A 26,198-nucleotide genomic window follows, 5' to 3' on the forward strand; every position below is an offset into this window, starting at 1 on the left:
TTGAACATGCAAAAGGCCGTGCAAGGAAGAGCTTTCCAAGCAACAGCGTTCCTACCACCTTTCACCTCACCAGGAGGAGGGAGCCAGGTGCTGGGGTTTCCTTTCATCTTTAATTACACCTCAAAGCAGAAGAAGCTTAAAATAGATGAAAGCGGTGCCTCCGGGCTGCGTTAATTGTGAATCAGTGCAGGCATCAGGGCACCAGCAGGAGATTCACGGGTGACACCAAGCCACATGTAGAAGGACAGGAGGCCAGCGAGGGCTGGAGAACGTCTACCATGAGGCCAGGCTGAGAGAGTTGGGGTTGTTCAGCCTGGAGAAGGTTCCACGGAGACCTTTGAGCAGCTTCCAGGACAGAAAGGGGCTCCAGGAGAGCTGGAGAGGGACTCTGGCTCAGGGAGGGCTGGGACAGGACGAGGGGAATGGTTTGAAGCTGAAAGAGGGGAGATGGGGATGAGATCTTGGGATGAAATTCTTCACGATGAGGGTAGGGAGGCCCTGGCCCAGGTTGCCCAGAGCAGTGGTGGTTGCTCCATCCCTGGAGGGGTCCAAGCCCAGGTTGGATGGATCTTGGAGCCCCTGATCCAGTGGGAGGTGGTCCTGGCTGGAACCGGATGATCTTTAAGGTCCCTTCCAACCCAAGCCATTCCATGACTCTGTGATCTCCAGCACAACCGCGTCCTCGCCGGGCGTGTGCGTTCCCGCGCGAGGCGGTTGGTGGTGACCAACTGTCCTCCCCTTCTCCCAGGCTACAGGTTCTTCAAGCCCGGTGGCTTGTTCGGGATCAAACAGGTGGAGGAGCTGTACACTGAAGGCCAGCAGATGCAGGAGGAGAGCAAGATCCTCGTCAGCCCCTGTGCGGGTGAGTGCTCCACACGCCTGACAGAGGCGGTGGGAGACCAACCATGGCCAGAGATGTTCCTCTAGTGGGCAAGGGCCATTCTGGGTCAGTTTGTGGCCATTTAGAACCAGGTTTTGGCCATTTGGGGCCAGTTTCTCTCGTTTTGGACCATTCTGGGGCAGTTTGCAGCCATTTATGGACCAGTTTGCTCTCATTTGGGGCCACTTTTCTTCCATTTAGGGCTGTTTGCTGCCATCCTGGGCCAGTTAGTGGCTGTTTAGGGCCATTTCACAGCCATTTAGGACCAGTTTACTGCCATTTGGGGCCAGTTAACTTCCATTTAGGACCAGTTTGTGCCCATTTAGGACCAGTTTGTGCCCATTTAGGACCAGTTCGTGCCCATTTTGGGCCTAATGCTGCCATTCTGGGCCAATTTGTAGCCATTCAGGGCCAGTTTGCAGCCATTTTAGTCCTGATTTTGGCCGTTTTGGGCCAGTTTGCTGCCATTTGGGTTGTTTAATAGCATTTTTGGGGGGTTTTTTTGCTGTCCCCGGCACTGTGTTTGGTGAGTCAGGGGTTGATCAGCCTCTGGGCAGGATTTCTGCTCCTTTAGGATGTTGTAAACCACGATTATTTAGGCTTAGGTCGCCCTGCAAGGAGTTTGAGCTATATGGGTCTCTTCCAACTTGAGTTGGAAGTTGAGTCCGCTTCCCTGGAGGGGTTGGAGGGCCGGGTGGACGAGGCGCTGAGGGACACGGGTTAGTGATTGATGGGGATGGTTGGACTCCATGATCCGTTGGGTCCCTTCCAACCTGGTGATTCTATGATTCTATGAGTTGTTCTTCCCTGAAAGACTGAAATCCACGTCTCCGATCCTTTTCCTCTCCAGTCGAGCCGGGACGGGTGAATAAAGTCGAGCAGCCCGAGGAGAAGCCCGGAGTGGCCGCCGGCTCCTTGGAGCTCTATCCCAGCGCCGCCGGCAGCTCCGGCCGCTGGTTTCACGGCGGGCAACGCGCGCCGGAGCGGGAGAGAGACGGCACCGCGGCCACCGCCCTCGGCCAGGCCTCTCCCCGCGTGGCTTGCTGGGCGCCGCAGCTCGGCTCCGGCCCTTTCCGCTGCGCCCAGTGCGGCAAAGGCTTCCGCCAGAAGCAAAGCCTCATCACGCACGAGAGGATCCACACGGGCGAGAAGCCGTATCGCTGCGGCGACTGCGGCAAGAGCTTCAGCCAGCGGCCCAACCTGCTGACCCACCGCCGCGTCCACACGGGCGAGCGGCCCTTCCCCTGCGCCCAGTGCGGCAAGAGCTTCAGCCAGAAGGCCAACCTGCTGGCCCACCAGCGCATCCACGCCGCGGGGGAGAAGGCGCCGGCCGGCGGAGGAGAGGCGGGCGACAAGCCGAAGCTGCGATCGCAGCAGAGTCGCTACCAGGACGACACCCCCTTCGTCTGCCCCGAGTGCGGCAAGAGCTTCCGCCAGAAGCCCAACCTCATCACGCACCGCAGGATCCACACGGGCGAGCGCCCCTTCACCTGCTTCCTCTGCGGCCGGAGCTTCAACCAGAAGACCAACCTGGTGACCCACTACCGCGTGCACACGGGCGAGCGGCCCTTCGCCTGCACCCAGTGCGGCAAGCGCTTCACCCAGAAAACCAACCTGGTGACGCACCAGAGCACCCACACCGACCTGCGGCCCTACCCCTGCGGCCAGTGCCAGAAGTGCTTCAAGGACAAGGTGTCCCTCAAAGCCCACCAGAAGACTCACGCCCCGCGCCAGCGACGCTGCCCGGGCCGCGGCTCGGCCCCCGGCATCCCCTACGCGCCCGCCTTGCTCCAGCCCGGCGGCCCCGAGCCGGACGCCTCCTTCAGCCCCGTGCCGCCGCTGCCCCTCCCGAAGATTCCCGAGGGCCAGGAGCTCTACTCGTGCCCGGAGAAGCCGTTTCCTCCGAAGGAGCCGCTCCTGACGCACCCGCAGGCGGCCGCGGGCGAGCAGCCGTTCCCCTGCGTCCAGTGCGGCGAGGGCTTTTGCCAGAAGGTGACTCTGCTGCGGCCGCAGCAGCTCGGCGCGGCCTCCGAGGCTGCCGGGGGATGCGCGGGGACCTTCGGCCACCACCCGCACCTCCTGGGCCACCTCGGGGCGCAGCCCGGCCTGGGGGACACCACCTCGATGGCTCCGGCCGCGCCCGGCACAGAGAAACCCTTCATCTGCAACCAGTGCGGCAACAGCTTCGGCTTGTGGCTGGCCCTCGTGGCCCACCAGAAGAGCCACAACAAGCCCTACCCGTGTCCCGAGCACGAGAAGAGCTCCGGCGATGAGTTGTCCCCCAAGGCTCTCCAGGAGAAGACGGCGGACGGGAGAGCCTGGGCCTGCCCGGAGTGCGGGAGAAGCTTCGCTCAGTACGACCGGCTGCTCAAGCACCGTCAGAACCACCGCGGCCGCGGCCCGTACCGCTGCGACGTCTGCGGCAAGAGGTTCAGCCTCAAGACCAACCTGGTGACCCACCAGCGCATCCACACGGGCGAGCGGCCCTTCACCTGCGGCGTCTGCGGCCGCCGCTTCAACCAGAAGGGGAACCTGGTGACCCACTACCGCACGCACACCGGGGAGAGGCCCTTCGCCTGCGCCCAGTGCGGCAAGCGCTTCGCCCAGAAACCCAACCTCCTCGCCCACCACAAGACCCACACGGGCCGCCAGCCCTTCTCCTGCCTCGAGTGCCCCAAGCGCTTCAAGAGCAAACTCTCGCTGCGCGTCCACCAGCGCGTGCACGCCGCGGAGAGGCCGCCGAGCGCCCCAGGGCCGGCGCCGGCGCCGCCGAGCCCCGCCGGGAGCCCCTTCCCCTGCTCGCTCTGCGGCGAGAGCTTCGAGGAGCAGGCCGAGCTGCAGCTGCACCGGCAGGGCCACGCGGGCGAGCGGCCTCACGCCTGCGCCGACTGCGGCAAGAGGTTCCGCCAGAAGGTCAACTTGGCCGTCCACCAGCGCACCCACACCGGCGAGAGGCCCTTCCGCTGCGCCGAGTGCGGCAAAGGCTTCAGCCAAAAAGCTCACCTGCTGCGGCACCGCCGCACCCACGCCGGCGCCCTCCCCTCCTCCTGCTGCGAGAGCGAGCCAGACGGCGCCGCCGCGGCCCTGCCCAAGGCCCCCGAGCCCCACGACGTGCTGCTCCCGGCCTGCTCCCGCGCGGCGGCTCCCGCCTTGGCGCGGCAGGAGCTGCGGCCCAGCCTGCAGCCGCCGCACCGGCCCGAGAGCCCGTCCGGCGCCGCCGACATCCTCCTGCAGCTGATGCAGGACGAGCAGCGCCTGGTGCCCGGCTCCCAGCACGTGGTGGCGGCGGCGGCGGCTTCGTGCCCCTGTAAATGCGGCGGCGGCGACGCTCTGAGCCCGAAGGCGCCCAGCTTGCCGTCGCCGTGCTGCTGCGCCGACTGCGTGAGCCAGCGGCAGCTGCTCCTCAAGCCCCACGGCGAGTGCCGAGCCGAGCCCTGGGCCAAATACGGCGCCTGCGGCCGAAGCTTCGAGGAGAAACGGGTCCTGCGAGTGCCTGAGCGAGCGCCCGGCGAGGAGAAACCCGCGCCGTGTCCCAGCTGCCTGTGACGCCCCGAGCCGGCGCCGCGGCCACCGATCCAGCACGGCCGGCACGGAGCCGAAAGAGGCCGAGGGGAAGCCCCAGGCTGGGACTCACGAGAACCGTGGTGGAGCCGGAGTTGGGAGGCTGAGAGGAGCCGGCGGGTGGTCCAGGTGGAGCAGCTCGGAGGCTCCGCGTGAGGAGCATCCTCTGAGAGGACAGTTGAGGAGCAGGGTGGGACCTCGGATCCGCGGCGTCGGTTCCTGTGGGAAAAGCTCAGCATCCGGGATCGATGGTTTCCAAACCGGAGCTCCTGCCTCCACGTCCCCTGGGTGAGCCAGAGACAGCAGAGAGGAGCCTCCAGGGGTCAAGAGCTTCTCCTGGAACCCTCCATCCTTCTCTTCCCAAGCTGATATCGCTCCACGAGGACACGGTTGGGATGAAGAACCTGAGTGGAGGAGGAACGACCTCACCAAGCAGGAGGACGGAGCCGCGGGAGGCAAAGCCAGCTGGGAAGAGGCACCTCCTGGCCTTGGAGGGGACCTTCTCCTGCTCCTCGGCAGGATCCCACGGTGGAAACAGCCGAGCAACCAGCCGAAGCGTCCCCTTCAGCTTCCAAAAGGGACCTGGGAGATGCCTCCGGGAGCCCCGAGGGGCCACGCGGGGCACTGGGGGGGTGGGAGGGGGGGGCTTGTGCTTCTCTGCTTGCTCTGTGGATGATTTTCTGATTAGCGCCGCGTTCTGCTACTCGATTCACTTCCAAATAGGTAACCCGGGCACGCCGGGGGGGCCGGAGCCGCACCGCAGCGCCTGGTGGTGCCATCAGCCCATTCCCTTCTCACCGCGGCTCTGTGGAGACCGGAGGGGCTCCTGGAGCTCCTGGTGGTGCCATCAGCCTATTCCCTTCTCACCACGGCTTTGTGGAGACTGGAGGGGCTCCTGGAGCTCCTGGTGGTGCCATCAGCCCATTCTCTTGTCACCACGGTGTTCCGGCTACCGGTGGAGCTGCAGATCCATTGATGGAGCTCCTGGTGGTGCCATCAGCCCCTTCTTGCCATGGTGTTCCAGCTACCAGTGGGGCTCCTGGAGCTAGTGATGGTGTCATCTGCCCATTCCCTTGTCACCACGGTGTTTCAGCTACTGGTGGGGCTGCAGATCCATTGATGGAGTTCCTGGTGGTGCCATCAGCCCATTCCCTTGTCACCATGGGGTTCCAGCTACTGGTGGAGCTCCTGGAGATCCTGGTGGTGCCATCAGCCCATTCCCTTGTCACCATGGGGTTCCAGCAACTGGTGGGGCTGCAGATCCATCGATGGAGCTCCTGGTGATGCCATCAGCCCATTTCCTTGTCACCATGGGGTTCTGGCTACCCGTGGGGCTCCTGGAGCTGATGTCCCACCACGAAGCAAAGACCGGGGTGGATGATTGTCCCTCCCCTGCGCCGGGTGCCGCCGCGCAGCTCTATTTTTTTTTTGAGGTTTATTTAAAATAAAAGCTTTCTCACAGCAGGTTCTTGGGCCTCTGTCCTGGGAACCGTGGGGTGGGGTGGAGGGGACCTCAAAGCTATGGGGCTGGGGGGGCTGCTATGGGGTTGGGGGGCTGCTATGGGGCTCTGAGGGGCTGCTATGGGGCTGCTATGAGGGTGCTCTGAGGGCTGCTATGGGGCTGGGGGGCTGTTATGGGGCTGTGAGGGGCTGCTATGGGGCTGCTATGGGGCTGAGAGCTGCTATGGGGCTGAGAGCTGCTATGGGGCTGCTATGGGGCTGGGGGGCAATTCTATGGGGCTGGGGGGCGATTCTATGGGGCTGGGGGAGATGCTATAGGGCTGCTATGGGGCCGCTCTGGGGGTGCTCTGAGGGCTGCTATGGGACTGGGGGGCTCTTTTGGGGCTGTGAGGGGCTGCTATGGGGCTGCTATGGGGCTGCTATGGGGCTGGGAGGCTGTTATGGGGCTGTGACGGGCTGCTATGGGGCTGCTATGGGGCTAGGAGGGCTGCTATGGGGCTGGGGGGAGCTGCTATGGGGCTGCTATGGGGTTGGGGGTCTGCTATGGGGCTGCTATAGGGCGGGGGGGCTGCTATGGGGCTGCTATGGGGCTGCTATGGGGCTGGGGGTGCTGCTATGGGGCTGGGGGGGCTGCTATGGGGGTGCTCTGAGGGCTGCTATGGGGCTGAGGGGGCTGCTATGGGGGTGCTCTGAGGGCTGCTATGGGGCTGGGGGGGCTGCTGGGGGGCTGGGGGGGCTGCTATAGGGCTGCTATGGGGCTGCTATGGGGCTGAGGGGGCTGCTATGGGGCTGCTATGGGGCTGGGGGGGCCTGCTATGGGGCTGGGGGGGCTGCTACGGGGCTGCTATGGGGCTGCTATGGGGCTGCTATGGGGCTGGGGGGACTGCTATGGGGCTGCTATGGGGCTGGGGGGGCTGCTATGGGGCTGCTATGGGGCTGCTATGGGGCTGGGGGGGGCTGCTATGGGGCTGCTATGGGGCTGGGGGGGGCTGCTATGGGGCTGCTATGGGGCTGGGGGGACTGCTATGGGGCTGCTATGGGGCTGGGGGGACTGCTATGGGGCTGCTATGGGGCTGTTATGGGGCTGGGGGGGCTGCTATGGGGCTGCTATGGGGCTGCTATGGGGCTGGGGGGCTGCTATGGGGCTGGGGGGGCTGCTATGGGGCTGCTATGGGGCTGGGGGGGCTGCTCTGGGGCCGCTGTGGGTCCGGGGGCTGCAGTGCGGAGCGGGGCCGCCGGGGGTCGCTGTGGGGCCGGCGCCGCCCCGAGGCTGCGGTGACGGGCGGGGCGAGCGGCGGCGGCGGCGGCGGCGGCGGCGGTAGGTGAGGAGGGGGGGGGGTTGGTGGGGGAGGGAAGGAGAGGGGGGAAACCAGCCCTGGACCCCAAACTCTGCCCCACATCCACCCCTGGCCCCGACACACCGCCCCGCGGCCCCCCGGCAGCGCTGCAGCCTCCCCCCCCACCTCCCCCAGCCAGCCCCTCATCCATCTCCGCATCCGTCCCCCGTCCCTGCATCCACCCCTGAATCCCTGCATCCCTCCCCCATCCCTGCATCCATCCCTGCATCCATCCCCCTGCATCCCTGCAACCCCCCCACATCCATCCCCATCCCTGCATCCACCCCTGAATCCCCTGCATCCATCCCTGAATCCACCCCCTGCATCCCTGCAACCCCCCCATCCATCCCTCATCCCTGCATCCATCCCTGCACACCCCCCCTGCATCCCTGCACCCCCCACACATCCATCCCCCGTCCTTGCATCCACCCCTGAATCCCTGCATCCATCCCTGCATCCATCCCTGCATCCATCCCCCCGCATCCCTGCACCCCCCCACATCCATCCCTGCATCCCTGCATCCACCTCCCCCTCCCTGCATCCACCCCTGAATCCACCCCCTGCATCCCTGCACCCCCCGCATCCCTGCAACCCCCACACATCCATCCCTGCATCCCTGCATCCATCCCTGCATCCACCCCCTGCATCCCTGCAACCCCCCCATCCATCCCTGAATCCCTGCATCCATCCCCCATCCCTGCATCCATCCCTGCATCCATCCCCCACATCCCTGCACCCCCCCACATCCATCCCTGCATCCCTGCATCCATCCCTGCATCCACCCCCTGCATCCCTGCACCCCCTCCCATCCATCCCTGCATCCATCCTCCCCCTCCCTGCATCTAGCCCTGTATCCATCCCCGCATCCACCCCCTTCCCTGCATCCCTCTCTGCATCCCTACATCATCCATCCCTGCATCGCTGCATCCATCCCCCACCCCCACATCCCTCCCTGCATCCATCCCTGCATCCCCCCTCCACCCCTGCATCCACCCCATATCCCTGCATCCCTGCGTCCATCCCCGATCCCTGCATCCATCCCCCACCCCTAAATCCCTCCCTGCATCCATCCCATATCCCTGCATCCTCCCTGCATCCCTGCATCCCTCCCTCCATCCCTCCCTCCATCCCTCCCTGCATCCTTGGGGGCTGATGGGTGGTGGGATCACCCAAGGGGTGATGGGGGTGGTGGGAGCACCCATGGGTGGGTGGGGGCACCCAAGAGGTGATGGGGTGGGTGGGATCTCCTTGAGGTGGGTGGGAGCATCCAAGGGTTGGTGGGAGCATCCAAGGGGTTGATGAGTGGGTGGGATCTCCCTGCGGTGGTGGGTGGGAGCATCCAAGGGTTGGTGGGAGCACCCAAAGGGTTGGTGGGAGCATCCAAGAGGTTGATGAGTGGGTGGGATCTCCCTGAGGTGGTTGGTGGGAGCATCCAAGGGTTGGAGAGTGGGTGGGATCTCCTCGAGGTGGGTGGGAGCACCCAAGGGTTGGTGGGATCTCCTCCAGGTGGTCAGTGGGAGCATCCAAGGGTTTGTGGGGGCATCCAAGGGGTTGATGAGTGGGTGGGATCTCCCTGAGGTGGTTGGTGGGAGCATCCAAGGGTTGGTGGGATCTCCCTGGGGTGGTTGTTGGGGGCACCCAAGGGTTTATGGGGACACCCAAGGGTTGGTGGGATCTCCCTGAGGTGGCTAATGGGAGCATCCAAGGGTTTGTGAGTAGGTGGGACCTCCTTGAGGTTGGTGGGAGCATCCAAGAGGTTGATGAGTAGGTGGGATCTCCGTGAGGTGTTCATTGGGGGCACCCAAGGGTTGGTGGGATCTCCTTGAGGTGGTTGATGGGAGCATCCAAGGGGTCGATGAGTGGGTGGGATCTCCCTGAGGTGGTTGGTGGGAGCATCCAAGGGTTGGAGAGTGGGTGGGATCTCCTCGAGGTCGGTGGGAGAACCCAAGGGTTGGTGGGGTCTCCCTGGGGTGGTCTTCGGGGGCACCCAAGGGTTTATGGGAGCGGTGGGAGTCCCCGACGCTCTCTCTGGGCGCTCGCGGGGCTCCGGGCGAGGTTCCCGGGCGCCGTGGCGGATGTTGGCGCCGGCGGCTCCCACCAGTCGGACCAGTTTGCCGAGCCGGGTGCCGGAAGCCGCCTCGTCGTCGTCTCTTGCCGGGCGGCGCGGCAGCCGCGGGCGCCCATGACGGAGCTGGCGTCGCCGGCGGGCGAGGGGCCGTTCTCCTGGGCCGAGGAGGAGCGGCTGGTGATCCACAGCCAGCCCGGCGAGGCCGCCGAGGAGGAGAAGGCCTTCAAGTGCATCCTGTGCGGCGAGCGCTTCGGCCACCAGCCGGGGCTGACGCGGCACCAGAAGCACCACGCCGGCGAGCGCGCCTTCATCTGCGCCGAGTGCGGCAAAGCCTTCAGCCTCAAGCACAACCTGCTGATCCACCAGCGCACCCACACCGGCGAGCGGCCCTTCCGCTGCGGCGTCTGCGCCAAGAGCTTCAGCCTCAAGCAGAACCTGCTCACCCACCAGCGCATCCACAGCGGGGAGAAGCCCTTCGGCTGCCAGCGCTGCGGCAAACGCTTCCGCGAGCAGCGCTTCCTCCTCAACCACCAACGCACCCACGCCGAGCGCCCGCCCGGCGACGCCGCGCAGCCCGGCGGGAGCCGCTCCCAGCCGGAGACGCAGCCGGACGGCGCCGAGGGGCCCGGGGAGCCGCCACGCTTCAGCTGCGACCGCTGCGGCAAGAGCTTCGGCCAGAAGGCATCGCTGAGGATCCACCGGCGCAGCCACAGCGGCGACGCCGACGCCCTCACGTGAGCCCTTCTCCAGGCGGGGTTGGGGGTCACCGCGCTCCTCACCCCCCTCAGCCTTCCCCCGGTGTCTTTGCCGCGGTTGTGCCGGCACCGGGAGCCTCGCGGGTGGCTCCCCGGGACGTTCCTGTCCCGTTCACACCGTGAACCCCCAAAACCGGAGCCCACGGAGGAGGAGGAGGGAGGGATCCCTCGGTGTCCCCTTGCTCTACGTTGTTGGCGTCACCGCGGTGAAGCCCTTCGCGCCATAACCACATTTGCTCCCGCAGGGAATGATGGAGCCGGAGCCGGAGCCGAAGGAGCGTGGGGCAGCAGCTCGTGCCGGGCGCTCCGCACGCCGGCACCGCGGGGAATGACACCCACGCCGAAGCCTGAGGTGGCGGCTCCGGCACGCGGTGACCTCGGCGAGGACGAGGCCGAGCTGGAGGTGTGAGGGAGCGCCCGGCGGGGATGCCGATGGGGCACGTGCCGACCCCGAACCGCGCCGGGAGCGGCCGCTGGGATGGGAAATCGCCCTCCTCTGCCGCGGCGGCTCCCGGCGAGGGCCCGGTCGGTGCCGAATCCCACTGGCACCGGGTCCCGGTGTCACCGTCTGCGTGACACCCCGGTGGGAGCGACCCCACAGCGAGGACTGGTGGCTCGTGGTGGCCTCGTGGCTCCCGCCCTGTCCCCCTGCGCCACCGCGAAACGCGGGGATTCAGTGTCCAGCATTAAATGAATTCAGCTCCGAGAATCCCGCGTCTGCGTCTCACGGAAGCTTGAGGAGCACGAGGTCCCCATGGCCCAGGGTGTCCCGGCTCAGAGCCACCGTCACTTCTCCTGAAGGGAAATGCAAACGAGGACCTCGTTAGTGAGGAACCCAAGGTGTCATCCAGAGGGACCTGGAGAGGTGGGGCTGGAGACCCTCAGGACGTTCAACCAGGCCAAGGGAAGGTCCTACCCCTGGGTCGGGGCAACCCCCGGGTTCAATCCAGGCTGGGGGTGATGGGCTGGAGAGCAGCCCTGAGGAGAAGGACTCGGGGGGCTGGGGGGGAGAAGCTCCATGTGAGCTCAACATGAACCCCCCGTGTCCTGGGCTGCATCCAGAGCAGCGTGGGCAGCAGGGAGGGAGGGGATTGTCCCCTCTGCTCCTCTCGGGGAGACCTCAGCTGGAGGGTTGGGGCCAGGGCTGGAATCCTCAGCAGGAGAAGGAGATGGAGCTGCTGGAACGGGGCCAGAGGAAGCTCCAAGGATGATGCGAGGGCTGGAGAACCTCCCGTACGAGGACAGGCTGAGAGAGTTGGGATGTTCAGCCTGGAGAAGAGAAGGCTCCGAGGAGACCTTAGAGCAGCTTCTAGGACTGAAAGGGGCTCCAGGAAAGCTGGGATCCACCTCCCCTGATCTGGGAGGGCAGGGATGGGATGAGGGGGATGGTTTGAAGCTGAAAGAGGGGAAGTTGAGAAGAGATCTTAGTAAGAAATGTTCTCCTGGGAGGGTGGGGAGGCCCTGGATGAGGTTGCCCAGAGCAGTGGTGGCTGCCCCATCCCTGGAGGGGTCCAAGGCCAGGTTGGATTGGGCTGTGAGCAACCTGATCTGGTTGAAGATGTCCCTCCCATGATGAGGGCTTGGAGCTGGCTGGGCTTTGAGGTCCCTTCCCACACAAACCCTCCCACAGTTCCACGATTCTAACTTGACGTCAACCGGACCCCCCGGATCCCGTTCCTGGAGGTGTCCAAGCCCAGGTGGGATGGAGCTTGGCCCCCCGATCCAGTGGGAGGTGAAGGTACCAGGCTGGAGGGGCAGGAGGAGGAGACTTGGAAGGCTTTCTGCTGCCTGGAAGCTTTTTTGGGGGGAGGAAGCCAGCCCAGGCGTGCCCAGGCAGCCCGAAGAGCCACACGAGGAGGGTGTTGGCTTCTCCTCTCGCCTTGAGCTCCTGCCTGCATGAAGCAAGCGGGAAGACCTGGAGATCGAGCAGGCAGAGCGAGCCCTTCGTGGAATCCCCAGCTTGGAAAAGACCTTTGAGATCATCAGGTCCAACCGTCCCTGCCCACCACGAAACCGGATCCGCGAGGACCTCATCTAACCAGCTTCTAGACCCCTCAAGGGACGGAGACTCGTGCTCTCCCGGAGAAGGTCCTCGTCCCACCTGCACCTGCAGCTCGAGGCCTTTTCCTCCTGCCCAAACCCTCGAGCCTTGTGGGGAGAGCCCAGCTCCCACCTCCACGACCTCCTCTCAGGCACAAACGACAGCGACTTGGATGAAAACTCGACCCTGCTTGAGTTTAAACCAAAATATTCCACTTTTGACCCAAAAAGAACAGGGGTTTGTGCCCCCGGGGCTGGTGTTTCTGGGTTTGAGCTGGGACTGGGTGACCCCAAAGGTCTTTTCCAACCAAATGATGCTGCGATTCCGTGGTTTTCAAGAGAAAAAACACTCTTTTGGTGAATAAAAAGCTAAAAAAAGGCGTTTCCAGGGGGATATCGCATCCAGCCGTCAGAAAATACAGGGAATTGGATGAAAACTCGACTCTAATTTAGCTTAAATCCAAATTATTCCACTTTTTAACCGGAGATAACGGGGTTTGTGCCCCTGGGGCTGGTGTTTCTGGGTTTGCGGTTGGACTGAGTGACCTCAAAGGCCTTTTCCAGCCTCCCTGCCGCCGTGACTCCCTGCCTATCGCGCACCACGGCTGGTAATGAGCGTGGTTGTTAATTAACGCTAATGAGGTGCCCCCCCCGCCCGGCTGCTCAGGGAACCCGGAAGCGTTTGGCGAGGAGGTCACGTGGCCAGTCCCTGGATGATCACGTGGTGCGCTGAGGGCGGGGGGAGAGGGCGATGCGCGGATCACGTGACCGGGTGAGGTCACGTGGTGTTGCGAGTGGGGAGGGGGAAGTATCACGTGACGCTGAGCGCGCGCGGGGAGGGGAGGGAGGAGGAGCGGCGGTCACGTGACGCCCTCTGTGGGCGGTCACGTGGTTCTGACGGCGGGAAAGCGAGGCGCGGCGCGGGGGGCATGTCACGTGACGCTGAGGGAGGGGAAGGAGGGCGGGTAGCGCGGGGCGGCGGTCACGTGACGCGCTCGAGTTGGCTGTCACGTGGCGTTAGGGTTGCGTCACGTGACCGCGGCCCTCCCTCCCCCCCGGCCTGGAGCGCGCGCGCGCGCCGACACGCCACTTCCGGTGTGGCGCGTAAACTTCCGGCGGAGAGCGTGTGGGGAACGGACCGGAAGCGGCGCCGCGAGGCACCGGATTCCCCGCCCCACCCCCACCCCCCTTATTTAGCCCCCCCCACACCCCCTCCCTTCCCCTCACCGGCCCTGTCCCGCGGGCCATGGCGGGGTGGGCGCAGGTAGGAGTCCCCCCTACTGTCCCCCCTAACCGCCTCGTGTCCTCTTACCCCCCCCCCGGGCCACCACTCCCCTCCCCCCCACTCCCCTCCCCCCACAAAGTTCCTCCTGTCCCCCCAGTGTCCCCCCCACTGTTCTACCTCCCCCCCCAGAGTCCTTCCTCCCCCCCACAAAGTTCCTTTTCCCCCCCCATTCCCCCCTCCCCCACACTGTTCCTACCCAGTGTCCCCCCAATGTCCCCCTCCCCCCACAATGCCCCTTCTCCCCCCCTCCCCGTATCCCCCTCCCCCGCCGTGTCCCCCCATCCCCATCTCCCCCACCCCCTGGCTTCGACCAGACCCTCAGTTCCCATCCCTGGAGGGGTTCAGGGCCAGGCTGGATGGGGCTTGGAGCCCCTGATCCAGCGGGAGGTGTCCCTGCCCATGCAGGGGTGGAACTGGAGGGGCTTTAAGGTTCCATCCAACCCAAACCATCCCGTGATTCCATAATTCTCACTTGCCATCCACCAGACCCTCCATATTCCTTCCCTGGGGGTGTTCAAGGCCAGGTTGGATGGGGCTTGGAGCAACCTGACGTAGTAGAAGGCGTCCCAGCCCACGGCAGGGGATGGATCTGGACGGGCTTTGAGGTCCCTTCCTCCCAGCGGCTCAGGTTGCCCACAGCCCCGTTTATCCTGGCCTTCAACCTCTCCCGGGATGGGAACTTGGGGCTCTGGTGGACCTCAAGTTGGAATCGTGGAACCGTGGAATGGTTTGGGTTGGAGGGACCTCAAAGTGCCCTCAGTTCCAGCTGGATCAGGTTGCTCCAAGCTCCATCCAGCCAAATAATTCCTGGAGAACAAAGCCTACTGGAAGCCCCTCTGGGCCCTCCCCATGTCAACGTGGCCGTGATCCTTGTGTGACAGGAGCTGGTGACCTTCGAGGACGTTGCCGTCTACCTGAGCCGCGCCGAGTGGGAGGCCGTGGCCGAGGAGCAGAGGCAGCTCTACCGCCGCGTCATGTTGGACAACTACGAGCTCCTGACCTCCCTGGGTAAACCTGCTGCTCTGTCTCTCTGGGGGCCTCGGCGGGGGTAGGTGGGCTTCCATCACACCTCCACCCTGCAGTCCTGGAGGAGCTTTAGTGCTGGAGAAACGCAAGGTTAGGGGCTCTTGGAGGTGACGGCCACCTCCAGAAACGCAGCTGCGGCTGAGCTGCCTGCCCTGAGGTCACTCTGTCCCCTCCCAAGCTGTGGTGGAGCCAGAGCAGACCCAGCAGGGGACACCGGAGCTCCTTGAACCAGCCAGGGCCCTTCAGAGGACTTGCCCGCTGCCTCCAGGCCAGGATGGAGATGTTTACTCACCTAGGAGGACATCCCACCCCCTGGGATGAGCAGGAGGTCATCCCTCACTGGGAAAGCCTCGTGGAGGTGGTTCCTGTGGTTCCATCAGGGCTATGCCCTTGTCCTCGTGAATAAATCCACCTCTGGCCGCAGCTGCGACGTCTCTTGGTGCTTTCTTTCCATCTTCTGATGTTTCTCCTTGGGTTCCTCTAGTGAAGTGCGGCTCGACATGTCGCGGAGAAGACCTTTCTCTTCTCCTGCTGAGCCTCTAGCCCTCCAGTCTGTGTCACACCAACCGCCCTCTGCTCCACCTCCCAGGTTACCCGGGTCCCAAACCCGACGTCCTGTACCGGATCGAGTGCGGAGAAGAGCCCTGGGTCTGCGGCCCCCAGAGCCCCGTGAGGTGGGATGGACCCGGCAGCCCCTCTCCAGGTGAGCAGGAGGAAGCCAAGCCCTGGAGATCCACCTACCCCAACAGGGAGCCTTCCAGAGGCTGCCCCAAGCTCCTCTTCTTCTCTGGTGGGGGCTCCAGGGAAGCTGGGGAGGGACCTGTCCAAACCCTTCCCCTCCTCGGTGCCGTTTGGAGGCATCTTCCCCGTGTCCTTCATCCACGTGGGATGGAAATATCAATATCAAACAGAGGTTCCCACCTCCGTGCGCAAAGGTCTCAGCTCCATAGAACCGTTCCTGATCTGCTCCTGCTCATCCCGCTTGCCCCATGGAGAATCCTCTCCCCCCTCAGTCACCGGAGCTGAGGTCTTCTGGCCGCTGGTGGCAGGTGGAGCGTCCTCCACCAGCCCTTGGTTGTGGAAGAGAAGGGCTTCCCTCCCCAGGAAGGTGACATCCATCTGGTTTCCTTGTAGGACACAACGAGGACTCGCGGTGCCTGGAGGAGCATCCCTCAGGCTGGTGGCGCCGTGAGGAGGAGGAGAAGATGGAGACATCCCAGCCCGGTAAGTCCTGGTCCTCCTGCTTTCCTCACCACCAGGCTCTGGAGTGAAGAGCTCGAGGTGGCTCCACCCCCTCTGGTCGTTGCCGTGAGGGCTTCTCCCAGGCAGGACTTGACTTTCCTGCCCATCCCAGACATGGAGCCCAGGTGGTTCCTGACCTGGGGAGAAGGTTTTTCCTCCCTGGAGAGAGGTGGCGCTGCCAGAATCTCCCCAGTTCCTCCAGCACATGCTCCCTCTCTCATGTCCCCCCACCGTGTCCCAACCGGGCTGGAGATCAACCCTTCCCAACCCTCTCTCAGCAGGAGGACGATGCAGGCAGTGGCGGCTCCGCTCTAGAAGGCTGCTCAACAAGCTCAGGGGCCTCAGGGATGGGACTGAGCCACGCTCGGAGGCGGCCGGTGGGGAAACGAGGCTGCTGGGAAGCCAGGACCAGGCGCCGAAGATCTTCTGGCCTGGGAAGGGAGGAGAAGCGGAGAATAAACGAGCGGTCAAGGCAGCTGGGACCCAAACCACGGGATTCCTGCTTCGCCCCGTGGTGGAACAGCAGAACCACCCTGCAGTTCCTCAGGAACGCCTGCGTGGTGGCCCTGGGAGGCTGGAGGTTCAAAGGACCCCTCCGAGAAGCCAACGCACGTCGGAAGAGGTGACCTCGCTCCAGGGGAACGTGATGCCGCTGCGCAAGGAGCTCCTGGAGTCAGTTTTTAAGGACCACAGCTACTGCGAGAGGAGGGAGAGGTGGCCCCTGCGCCGCGCCCCGTGTCCTCTGCGGGAGCACGACTACTGCCGCAGCAACGAGGCTGGGGACGTGGCGCTTCGGGATCATGAGTATTGTCATGTCTGGAGGCTCCCGTGCTGGGCTGGAGCTCACCGCGTGGTTCCTCTCAACAGGAGAGCTGGGGCCGCCCTTCACGACCTGAGCAAGCAGAACATGGCCGTCATGAGAATCGTCAGGAAAGCCAGGAGGAAGGTGTGGAATCACAAGCCTTCCACCAAGAGGTTCCCCTTCCCTCAAGGTTCCTGTCCTTCCGAACCCGCTGTCCCTCCCGCTAAGGCAGAAGGTGACTCCGTGAAGGGACCGTGTCAGGTGTTTTGGCCTCCAGCAAAGCAGCCTCGGAGCGAGGTGACATCCCGAGTGGAGACAGCGGAAGCGCTTTGTGCCCCCGTGACACCTTTTGAAGCGACGGCTCCACCTTCAAATCCAGCTCTGGAGCTAAAGAAGGACGAGACGCCTCCCGAGGTGTCCACACACCTCGAGGAGCAGAAGGTGGAGCCGCTCCAGAGCCACGACCCGAAGGAGAAGGTCAAAGGACACAAACTCCTTAATGCGAATCATGTCTCGCTGCAGGACGCTTATGAAATGGTCCTGCGGACGGTTGACTACATGCTGGGCTCCGTGCGCCAGAGCTTGGAGCGTGGGGGTTACCCTCCACACGAGGAGATGTGGCCCACGGCCATCCAGATAGACAGGTGACCGCTTGGGTCCATCAAGATCAACCATCGGGACCCTCTTCCCTGCTGGAAACCCCACGCAAGCGGTTCTGGGAGAAGAAACGCCGCGTGGGGGTGGATGGTGGGTGTAGAAGTCCAGTTTGTGGTGCTTACTGGGCAAACTGGGATTGCCGGGGAGCTTGGGAGAAGCTTTGGAGGAGAGGACAGGGAAGGCTCAGGATGGAGAAGAGGATGAACGGAGCGAAGGAGGCAGGACGAGCAGCACCCGCTTGGGTTGTTTTCTCAGGCTGGTGTGGTCGTTCCTGTCTCCTCATTAAATCACTTTAATTATTGTCCATTGTTGCCTTCCAAAGGCTGCCCCAAGCTCCTCTTCTCCAGCGGGGGCTCCAGGGAAGCCGGGGAGGGACTGTTTCCAAGGGCCTGGAGAGACAGGACGAGGGGGAACGGCTTTAAATTGGAAAGGAGAAGATTTAGATTGGACGTCAGGAAGAAATTATTCACCACGAGGGTGGGGAGGAACTGGAACACGTTGCCCAGGGACGTCTTGGCTGCCCCATCCCTGGAGGTGTTGAAGGCCACATTGGATGGGGCTTGGAAAGCCTGATCCAGTGGGAGATGTTCCTGGTTGGAACTGGATGGGCTCTGAGATCCCTTCCAACCCCAAACCATCCCATGATTCAACCTGGTTGTCAACCAGAACCCCCAGATACCATCCCTGGAGGTGCTGAAGGCCTCCGCATCCATTGGGGAACGCCGCTTTCTTCTCCCAAGGGATGGGGTGAGAGGAAACGGCCTCAGGTCCCACCAGGGGAGGTTTAGGTTGGACATCAGGCAATGTCCCTTCGCGGAGAGGCTGGTGAAACCCTGGTAGAGGCTGCTCAGGGTAAAGGTGGAGTCTCCATCCCTACTGGATGAGGGAAAGGCTGGGGATGGATCTTCCTGGACTTCAGTAAAGCCTTTGAAAGAGTTTCTCCCAGCGTTCTGCTTGAGAAACTGTCACCTCTGGCCTGGCCAGGGGAACGATCTCCTGGGGGGAAAACTGGTTGGGTGGAGGGCCCAGAGAGTGGTGGGAGGTGGAGTTACCTCCAGCTGGAGGCCAGTGAGAAGTGGTGTCCCCAGGGCTCAGGGCTGGGTCCAGCCCTGCTCAGGGTCTTCATCAACGACCTGGATGGAGGCCTCAAGGGCCCCCTGAGCAAGTCTGGGGGTGACACTGAGCTGGGTGGGAGCTGGATCTGCTGGAGGGTCGGGAGGCTCCAAAGGGACCTGAACAGGCTGGATCCATGGGCTGAGACCAACGGGATGAGGTTCCACCAGGAACTTGGGGCACAAGAACCCTGGGCAGCTCCAGCCTAGGAGAAGGCTGGCTGGAAAGGGCCTGGAGGAGAAGGACCTGGGGGGGTTGGTTGAACAGGAGCCAGCAGGGGCCCAGGGGGCCGAGAAGGCCAAGGGCATCTTGGCTTGGAGCAGAGCCGGCGTGGCCAGCAGGGCCAGGGAAGGGATTGTCCCTCTGGATTTGGTGCTGGTGAGGCCACACATCGAATCCTGGGGTCAGTGCTGGGCCCTCCCCACCAGAAGGATGTTGAGGCTCTGGAGCGAGTGCAGAGAAGAGAACGGAGCTGGGGAGGGGCTGGAGAACAAGGGTTAGGAGGAGCGGCTGAGCGAGCTGGGGGGGTTCAGCCTGGAGAAGAGGAGGCTGAGGGGAGACCTCATTGCTCTCTGCAACTCCCTGAGAGGAGGTTGTGGAGAGGAGGGAGCTGGGCTCTTCTCCCAAGGGACAGGGGACAGGACGAGAGGGAATGGCCTCAAGCTCCACCAGGGGAGGGTCAGGCTGGACAGCAGGAGAAGAAATTTTCATGGAAAGGGTCACTGGTCCGTGTCGGAGGCTGCCCAGGGAGGGGGTTGAGTCCCCTTCCCTGGAGGGGTTGAAGGGCCGGGTGGCCGAGGTGCTGAGGGACACGGGTCAGTGATTGATGGGGATGGTTGGACTCCATGATCCAGTGGGTCTTTTCCAACCTGGTGATTCCATGATCCTGAGGGCCGTGGACACGCATCACGTGTCTCCCCACAATAAGATGGCGCCGCCGGTGGGAGCGGGCGCTGGTGAGGCCGAAGGGCGCGCTGGGGGGTGCTGGGAGCGCCCTTGGACTTCCAGGTCATGGGGAAGGTGGAGCTCGGTGGTTACGTCAGGGTGGAAGAGCGAGAGCGGATGTTGACGAGAGCAGAACCTTCCCCTTCCGCCTCGGTTTCCATGGTGACACCAACACCAAAATAAAAATCAACTCTCCAAGGCTCAGTTTGGAGTTTTAGGAACCTGGGAAGACAAGGGGGTGATCTCCATCCTCACGTGCAGCCAGACAAGAGCTGGAGTGGAAGCTATTTCCCTCCTCCCCACCTGTGGATCCATTTTTTCCAGAAATATTCTGCGTAGCCCAGCCCTTCCCATCGCTCTCTCAGCCTGTGCTCGTACGGTGTCCTGGGCGGCAGCCAGAGCCGCGTGGGCAGCAGGGAGGGAGGGGATTGTCCCCTCGGCTCCTCTCTGGGAGACCTCAGCTGGAGGGTTGGGGCCAGGGCTGGAATCCTCAGCAGGAGAAGGAGATGGAGCTGCTGGAACGGGGCCAGAGGAGGCTCCAAGGATGATGCGAGGGCTGGAGAACCTCCCGTACGAGGACAGGCTGAGAGAGTTGGGATGTTCAGGAGAAGAGAAGGCTCCAAGGAGACCTTAGAGAGACCTTCCAGAAGCTGAAGGGGCTCCAGGAAAGCTGGGGAGGGGCTGTTCCCAAAGGCTTGTGGGGATGGGACGAGGGGCAATGGGGACAAACTGGAGAGGGGCAGAGTTAGACTGGACAGGAGGAGGAATTTCTTCACCACGAGGGTGGGGAGGAACTGGAACAGGTTGCCCAGGGAAGCTGTGGCTGCCCCATCCCTGGAGGTGTTGAAGGCCACGTTGGATGGAGCTTGGATCCCCTGATCCAGTGGGAGGTGTCCCTGCCCATGGCAGGGGTGGGACTGGATCATCTTTAAGGTCCCTTCCAACCCAAACCATTCTATGATTCCCAAAGCTCCAGGTGGTGCTCTAAGGACCCATTCTTTGGTGGTAGACGTGAAAGCAAAACCAATGGAGATCCTCTGTCCTTGCAGAAAACAACCTGTGGAACGGCTCCAACCTCTGGCAGCCACATCTGCAACCAGGGGTCACCTCAGGTGGGAGCTTTCTGAAGGGGCTTTTAGCTGATTTTCTTCACTCGTTCAGAAGTTGTGAGGCACCACCTCCTATTTTTCGTGTCGAACCTCATCTCCACGTGCTTTGATTACTCAAAGGAACAAATCACGGCCTTGCAACCTCCAACCTCCTCAACCTTCCACCACCCCTCACCAGACACCAAACACCTGCTGAAGGAGAACGTTTAATGTTCTGTTTCCATGAGATTCAGAAAACCGGAGAAGCCCTGGAACAACGTGGCCGAGGAAACACAACTTGAAGGCTACACAAAATGGAAACCACATTCCAGGCTTCTCGGACATGTTCCATCCCCAAGTGAGGACCCGAGCATCGGGAATCCTCTCTCAGCTTCGAGGAGCTCCAGGATTCTTCCAGGAAGAAGGTGCCTTTTGGTCTCTGCTCCTCATTGTCCCGTTGCCGCTTCTTGAAGAGGTTTCTTTCCACCAGCGCAAGGTCAACGCTTCCTTTCTCAAAGGGTTTCACCCAAGTTGGGGTTCCCTGACCCTGCTGGACGTCTTTAGGGGACAATTAGGAACTTTACGTCCTTTTCAGTCCCGTTCCTGGACTCCAAATTCTTAGCAACCCAAGGAGAACCTCTCAGATACCTCCAGCCTGAGGTGTTACTTGATGTGGTGATGTGATCTCTCTCCCCCCTGGATTCCCAACACCACAGACGTCCTGCGCAGCTCCACCACATCCCAACCAGCACCAGCCCCTCATGGACGCTCTGGAAATGCTCCACCAGCCTCCACAACACAACCTGTGGAAAATACCCCCCTCCAACCTTCCCCTTTTTTGCCTGGGAGGGGGGTGAGGAAGGCTTGGAAAGCCTCCTCGTCCCACCAGGCTCCACCACCCAGCCAGGTTCTCCTGCCACAGCCTGGAGGAGATGGTGAAGCCCTCGCTGGGGTGGGAATTTCTATATGGAGGGCAAGACGGAGCCCCTGATGTCTGCGCACGACCAGCCCCCCAGGGTCAAGGGGCTTTGTTGCACGTGGCTGTCCTGGTGCTTCACCAAACTCCTGTGGAGCACGAACCTCTTCTTGCAGAGGGGACACTGGAAGAGCCCTTCACCCGAGTGGCGCCGCTGGTGGTTGAGGAGATAATCCTTCCTCCTGTAGCTCTTGTCGCACTCGGAGCACTTGTAGGGCCTCTCGCCCGTGTGGGTCGTTTGGTGCCTAACGAGCCACGAGTGGCAGTCGAAGCTCTTGCCGCAGTCGGCGCAGATGTAGGACTTGCCGCGGGGCTGGCTCGGTGCTTGGGTGGCGCCGCCGCCCCGCGGTGCCCACGGCTGCCGGCATTTGGCACAAGACTCCGCCTTCTCCTGGGGGTGATCGCAGCACGAGGTCGTCACCGCCGCAGGGAACCCCGCTTCGTTTTCCACGGGGAGCTGCTCCTCTCCACCGCGCTCACCGAGCCGGGTGCCACTCGCAGGGTTGTGTCCACGCTCGGAGCGAGAGGCCAGCCCGAGCTCCTTCTCAACCTGAGGACACGGCTGCGAGTGGAACATCCTTTCAGCGAGAGGCTTCTTGCACGTAGAGCCTGGAGGCATCTCCCCTTCTTGAGCCCCGTGAGGAGCTTGAAGATGGTCCTGCTGGCTGGAGTCTCCCTCGTGCTTGTAGACACACAATCTCCTCCCGATGCCATTTTCTTGAGCGCTGAAGAAATCCAAGTGGCCACCGAACCCTCGCTCGTACACAGCGTCACCCCCATGGGAGGTGGTTTCCATCATTTCTGGATTCCACTGACTGTCCCAGCTCACTCCGGCGCTAGAATCCTTGGAAAACTTCTCCTCGGGTTGTCTTGGAAGCCCTGAGTCGCACACCATGTTTTCAAAGCCATCGGCCAGGGGGTCCCTCTTGGTGGTTTCACCATGTGCTGAAACAGAGAGATTTCAGTCTTTCAGTTAATGGAACCTCTCATGAGTGTCCCACACAGTCTCATTAACGGACAAACACAGCCAATCGTGGAATGGGTTGGGTGGGAAAGGACCTCAAAGCCCATCCAGTCCCACCCCTGCCATGGGCAGGGACACCTCCCTCTGGATCAGGGGCTCCAAACTCCATCCAACCTGGCCTTGAACCCCTCCAGGGATGGGGCAGCCACCCATTCCAACAGCTCCATCTCCTTCTCCTGCTGAGGATTCCAGAGCTGGCCCCAACCCTCCAGCTGAGGTCTCCCCAGAAAGGAGCAGAGGGGACAATCCCCTCCCTTCACCATGGAGACCTTAGAGCAGCTTCCAGTCCTGAAAGGGGCTCCAGGAAAGCTGGGGAGGGACTTCTTCCAAGGGTCTGGAGTGACATGACGAGGGGGAACAGCTTTAAATTGGAAGGGGAAGATTTAGATGAGACATTAAGACGAAATTCTTCACGATGAGGGTGGGGAGACCCAGGTTGCCCAGAGCAGTGGTGGCTGCCCCATCCCTGGAGGTGTTCAAGGCCACGTTGGATGGGGCATGGAGCCCCTGATCCAGTGAGAGGTGTCCCTGCCCATGGCTGGGCTTTATGGTCCCTTCCAACCCAAACCATCCCATGGTTCTATGATTTTGACTTGACATCAACCAGAACCCACAGCTCCCACCCCTGGAGGTGTTGAAGACCAGGTTGGATGGGGCTTGTGGACAACCTGATCCAGCAGGAGGTGTCCCTGCCCATGGCTTTATGATCCCTTCCAACTCAAACCATTCCATGCTTAATTTAATTAAGATCAAAATGAGATTTCTTGCCCCAAAAATCTCAGCCAAAACCCCCTCCTGACCTGTGCTGGGACCTCTAGGCGGTTCTTCTTTCACCACGTCTTGTCCTTCAGGGCAACGTGGCTCCTCCTCTTGTTTAATCCACGATAGGACATGGGTTGTGTAATTCTGCAACCCTGCTTGTCGGGAAGAATTGGGGTTGAAAAAAACCATTGGGGAAGGATGCAAAGAACCCAAGGGAAGTTCTAACAGAGCGTAGGGAAAGACACAACACGAGGAGCCACCCGCAGTGGGAGCTTCTGCTCCTCCTCACCTGCAACAGGGTCCTCTGGGACGTCCTCGCTCCCTGCGCCCGGCAGCTCCTTGCCAAACATCTCCTTGACTTTCCTGGTTGGACTTGAAGCCTCAGGTTGATGGAAGACGTGCTCTGCTAAAGGAGAGAACGCTTAGGGATGTGGTGGACACGTTCAGGAGAAGAGAAGGTTCCATGGAGACCTTAGAGCAGCTTCCAGGACCTGAAGGGGCTCCAGGAAAGCTGGGGAGGGGCTGTTCCCAAAGGCTTGTGGGGATGGGACGAGGGGCAATGGGGACAAACTGGAGAGGGGCAGAGTTAGACTGGACAGGGGGCGGAACTGGACGGGCTTCGAGGTTCTTTCCAACCCAAACTATTCTATGATTTCCATGGTTCATTGGTTCCGTGTTTCCCCATCAGGACTGGTGGCAAATCTCTTCAAAACTTGCGAGCTCATTATAAAACTCTTGGAATTCATGGAGAGAGGTGGAAAACAAACCCAACCTTGGAATTTAACCCCTTCTGTTTCGTTACTGACCTGGGCAGGTCTCTTTGGGAGCGGCTCCAGCCTCACCCTCCTGCTGGGCCACAGCGCACGACTCCTCCTCCTGCTTAATCCAGATGGAGGCGTCTCCTGGAAGAGGAACCGACGTGATTTTAATGCCGTGCACGGGAGTCATTCCAACTTTCATCCCATCCCGGGCACTATGGGAGGGGAGGCGTGAAGCGAAGGGAGGTGCAAGGTGCAGCGGGAAGGGAGGCGCGAAGGGAGGCATGAAGTGAAGCGAGGTGCGAAGTGAAGCGAGGTGCAGAGCAAAACGAGGTGCAAAGGGAGGTGTGAACTGAAGTGAGGTACAAAGTGAAGCGAGGTGCAAAGTGAATCATCATAGAATCATGGAATCACCAGGTTGGAAGAGACCCACGGGATCATGGAGTCCAACCATCCCCATCAATCACTGACCCGTGTCCCTCAGCACCTCGGCCACCCGGCCCTTAAACCCCTCCAGGGAAGGGGACTCAACCCCCTCCCTGGGCAGCCTCGGACAGGGACCAATCACCCTTTCCAGGAAATATTTCATCCTGCTGTCCAGCCTGACCCTCCCCTGGTGGAGCTTGAGGCCATTCCCTCTGTCCTGTCCCCTGTCCCTTGGGAGAAGAGCCCAGCTCCCTCCTCTCCACAACCTCCTCTCAGGGAGTTGCAGAGAGCAATGAGGTCTCCCCTCAGCCTCCTCTTCTCCAGGCTGAACCCCTCCAGGTCCCTCATCTACTCCTCCTAACCCTTGTTCTCCAGCCCCTCCCCAGCTCCGTTCTCTTCTCTGCACTCGCTCCAGAGCCTCAACATCCTTCTTGTGGGGAGGGCCCAGCACTGACCCCAGGATTCGAGGAGCGGTCTCCCCAGGGCCGAGGCCAGAGGGAGAAGAACCTCCCTGGCCCTGCTGGCCACGCCGGCTCTGCTCCAAGCCAAGATGCCCTTGGCCTTCTTGGCCCCCTGGGCCCCTGCTGGCTCCTGTCCAACCAACCCCCCCAGGTCCTTCTCCTCCAGGCCCTTTCCAGCCAGCCTTCTCCTAGGCTGGAGCTGCCCAGGGTTCTTGTGCCCCAAGTTCCTGGTGGAACCTCAGCCCGTTGGTCTCAGCCCATGGATCCAGCCTGTTCAGGTCCCTTTGGAGCCTCCCGACCCTCCAGCAGATCCAGCTCCCACCCAGCTCAGTGTTGTCCACAAACTTGCTCAGGGTGCAAGGGAGGTGGAAAGGGAGGTGGAAAGGGAGGCAAGGGGTGAAGTGAGGCAAGGCACGAGGGGAGGCGTGAACCAAAGGGAGGTGTGAGGCGGGAAGCGAGGCGAGGTGTGAAGCCCAGGTTCCAATCCTTGGTGCCCGGCGCTGCTCACCGGGGGCTCGGGACCCGCTCGTGCCGCCGCGGGGCCCGGGGGTGCGGAGGCGCCGCTCCAGCGCCCGCAGCCGCCCCTGCAGCCCCAGCGCCGCCCGCAGCCACCGCTCCGCCCGGCACACGCGAGCCTCGAGCCGCTGCAGCCGCGCCGACAGCCGCCGCCGCGGACCCGCCATGGCTGGTGCCGAGCCACTCGGCCTGCCGCAACGCTCGGCCGCCCGATCCGGAGCCACTCCGCCTCCTGCAATGCCCTGTCTCCCGATCCGGAGTCACTCCTCTTGCTGCAACACTCTGTCTCCCAATCCGGAGTCACTCTGCTTGCTGCAATGCCCTGTCTCCTGATCTGGAGCCGCTCTGCTTGCTGCAATCCTCAGCCTCCTGCAATCCTCAGCCTCCTGCAATCCTCAGCCTCCTGCAATCCTCAGCCTCCTGCAATCCTCAGCCTCCTGCAATCCTCAGCCTCCTGCAATGCTCAGCCCTTTAATCCGGAGTCACTCCACTTGCTGCAACGCTCTGTCTCCTGATCCGGAGTCGCTCCGCTTGCTGCAATCCTCAGCCTCCTGCAGTCCTCAGCCTCCTGCAGTCCTCAGCCTCCTGCAATCCTCAGCCTCCTGCAGTCCTCAGCCTCCTGCAATGCTCAGCCCTTTAATCCGGAGTCACTCCACTTGCTGCAACGCTCTGTCTCCTGATCCGGAGTCGCTCCGCTTGCTGCAATCCTCAGCCTCCTGCAGTCCTCAGCCTCCTGCAATGCTCAGCCCTTTAATCCGGAGTCACTCCACTTGCTGCAACGCTCTGTCTCCTGATCCGGAGTCGCTCCGCTTGCTGCAATCCTCAGCCTCCTGCAGTCCTCAGCCTCCTGCAATGCTCAGCCCTTTAATCCGGAGTCACTCCACTTGCTGCAACGCTCTGTCTCCTGATCCGGAGTCGCTCCGCTTGCTGCAATCCTCAGCCTCCTGCAATCCTCAGCCTCCTGCAATCCTCAGCCTCCTGCAGTCCTCAGCCTCCTGCAATCCTCAGCCTCCTG

General features: G+C 62.4%; 4 protein-coding genes across 5 annotated transcripts; 3 read left to right on the forward strand and 1 right to left on the reverse strand.

Annotated features, from left to right (window-relative positions):
• Window positions 1–751: 751 nt before the first annotated feature.
• Window positions 752–5,064, forward strand: LOC138721750 (zinc finger protein 84-like). Its single transcript, XM_069859153.1, has 2 exons — window positions 752–862; window positions 1,731–5,064. The coding sequence occupies exons 1-2, from the start codon at window positions 823–825 to the stop codon at window positions 4,424–4,426; spliced, it is 2,736 nt and encodes a 911-aa protein (XP_069715254.1). The 5' UTR covers window positions 752–822; the 3' UTR covers window positions 4,427–5,064.
• Window positions 5,065–9,094: 4,030 nt separating this feature from the next.
• LOC138722152 (oocyte zinc finger protein XlCOF26) lies at window positions 9,095–10,771 on the forward strand. The gene is made up of 2 exons (XM_069860021.1): window positions 9,095–10,041; window positions 10,308–10,771. The coding sequence occupies exons 1-2, from the start codon at window positions 9,095–9,097 to the stop codon at window positions 10,312–10,314; spliced, it is 954 nt and encodes a 317-aa protein (XP_069716122.1). The 3' UTR covers window positions 10,315–10,771.
• Window positions 10,772–13,210: 2,439 nt separating this feature from the next.
• On the forward strand, window positions 13,211–18,053 carry LOC138721767 (uncharacterized). 2 transcript variants are annotated; one of them, XM_069859177.1, is made up of 5 exons: window positions 13,211–13,366; window positions 14,269–14,395; window positions 15,003–15,116; window positions 15,548–15,637; window positions 15,934–18,053. In XM_069859177.1, the coding sequence occupies exons 1-5, from the start codon at window positions 13,349–13,351 to the stop codon at window positions 17,103–17,105; spliced, it is 1,521 nt and encodes a 506-aa protein (XP_069715278.1). In that variant the 5' UTR covers window positions 13,211–13,348; the 3' UTR covers window positions 17,106–18,053. The 2 variants fall into 2 exon arrangements, with proteins under 2 accessions (XP_069715278.1, XP_069715279.1); XM_069859178.1 differs by lacking the exon at window positions 15,003–15,116.
• Window positions 18,054–20,474: 2,421 nt separating this feature from the next.
• Window positions 20,475–26,178, reverse strand: LOC138721769 (zinc finger protein 282-like). Its single transcript, XM_069859181.1, has 6 exons — window positions 25,635–26,178; window positions 25,176–25,549; window positions 23,829–23,924; window positions 23,312–23,425; window positions 23,061–23,174; window positions 20,475–22,181 (listed from the first exon to the last, which is right to left on the reverse strand). The coding sequence occupies exons 2-6, from the start codon at window positions 25,348–25,350 to the stop codon at window positions 21,223–21,225; spliced, it is 1,458 nt and encodes a 485-aa protein (XP_069715282.1). The 5' UTR covers window positions 25,351–25,549; window positions 25,635–26,178; the 3' UTR covers window positions 20,475–21,222.
• Window positions 26,179–26,198: the final 20 nt, after the last annotated feature.

The sequence above is a fragment of the Phaenicophaeus curvirostris genome, chromosome 6, assembly GCF_032191515.1.
Source record: "Phaenicophaeus curvirostris isolate KB17595 chromosome 6, BPBGC_Pcur_1.0, whole genome shotgun sequence".
Classification (NCBI taxonomy): Eukaryota; Metazoa; Chordata; class Aves; order Cuculiformes; family Cuculidae; genus Phaenicophaeus; species Phaenicophaeus curvirostris.

Bases quoted from the DNA above. Each gene is read 5' to 3' on its own strand.
- LOC138721769 (XM_069859181.1), bottom strand. From the start codon at position 25,350: ATGGCGGGTCCGCGGCGGCGGCTGTCGGCGCGGCTGCAGCGGCTCGAG. The intron at 23,175-23,311 runs GTGAGGAGGAGC...CCCGACAAGCAG, and splicing joins CCCAGAGGACCCTGTTGCAG to GGTTGCAGAATTACACAACC. The intron at 22,182-23,060 runs GTCAGGAGGGGG...TCTCTGTTTCAG, and splicing joins GCCTAGAGGTCCCAGCACAG to CACATGGTGAAACCACCAAG.
- LOC138722152 (XM_069860021.1), top strand. From the start codon at position 9,095: ATGAGTGGGTGGGATCTCCCTGAGGTGGTTGGTGGGAGCATCCAAGGG.
- LOC138721767 (XM_069859177.1), top strand. The intron at 15,117-15,547 runs GTGAGCAGGAGG...GTTTCCTTGTAG, and splicing joins ACCCGGCAGCCCCTCTCCAG to GACACAACGAGGACTCGCGG. The intron at 15,638-15,933 runs GTAAGTCCTGGT...ACCCTCTCTCAG, and splicing joins GATGGAGACATCCCAGCCCG to CAGGAGGACGATGCAGGCAG.
- LOC138721750 (XM_069859153.1), top strand. From the start codon at position 823: ATGCAGGAGGAGAGCAAGATCCTCGTCAGCCCCTGTGCGG. The intron at 863-1,730 runs GTGAGTGCTCCA...TTTCCTCTCCAG, and splicing joins CCTCGTCAGCCCCTGTGCGG to TCGAGCCGGGACGGGTGAAT.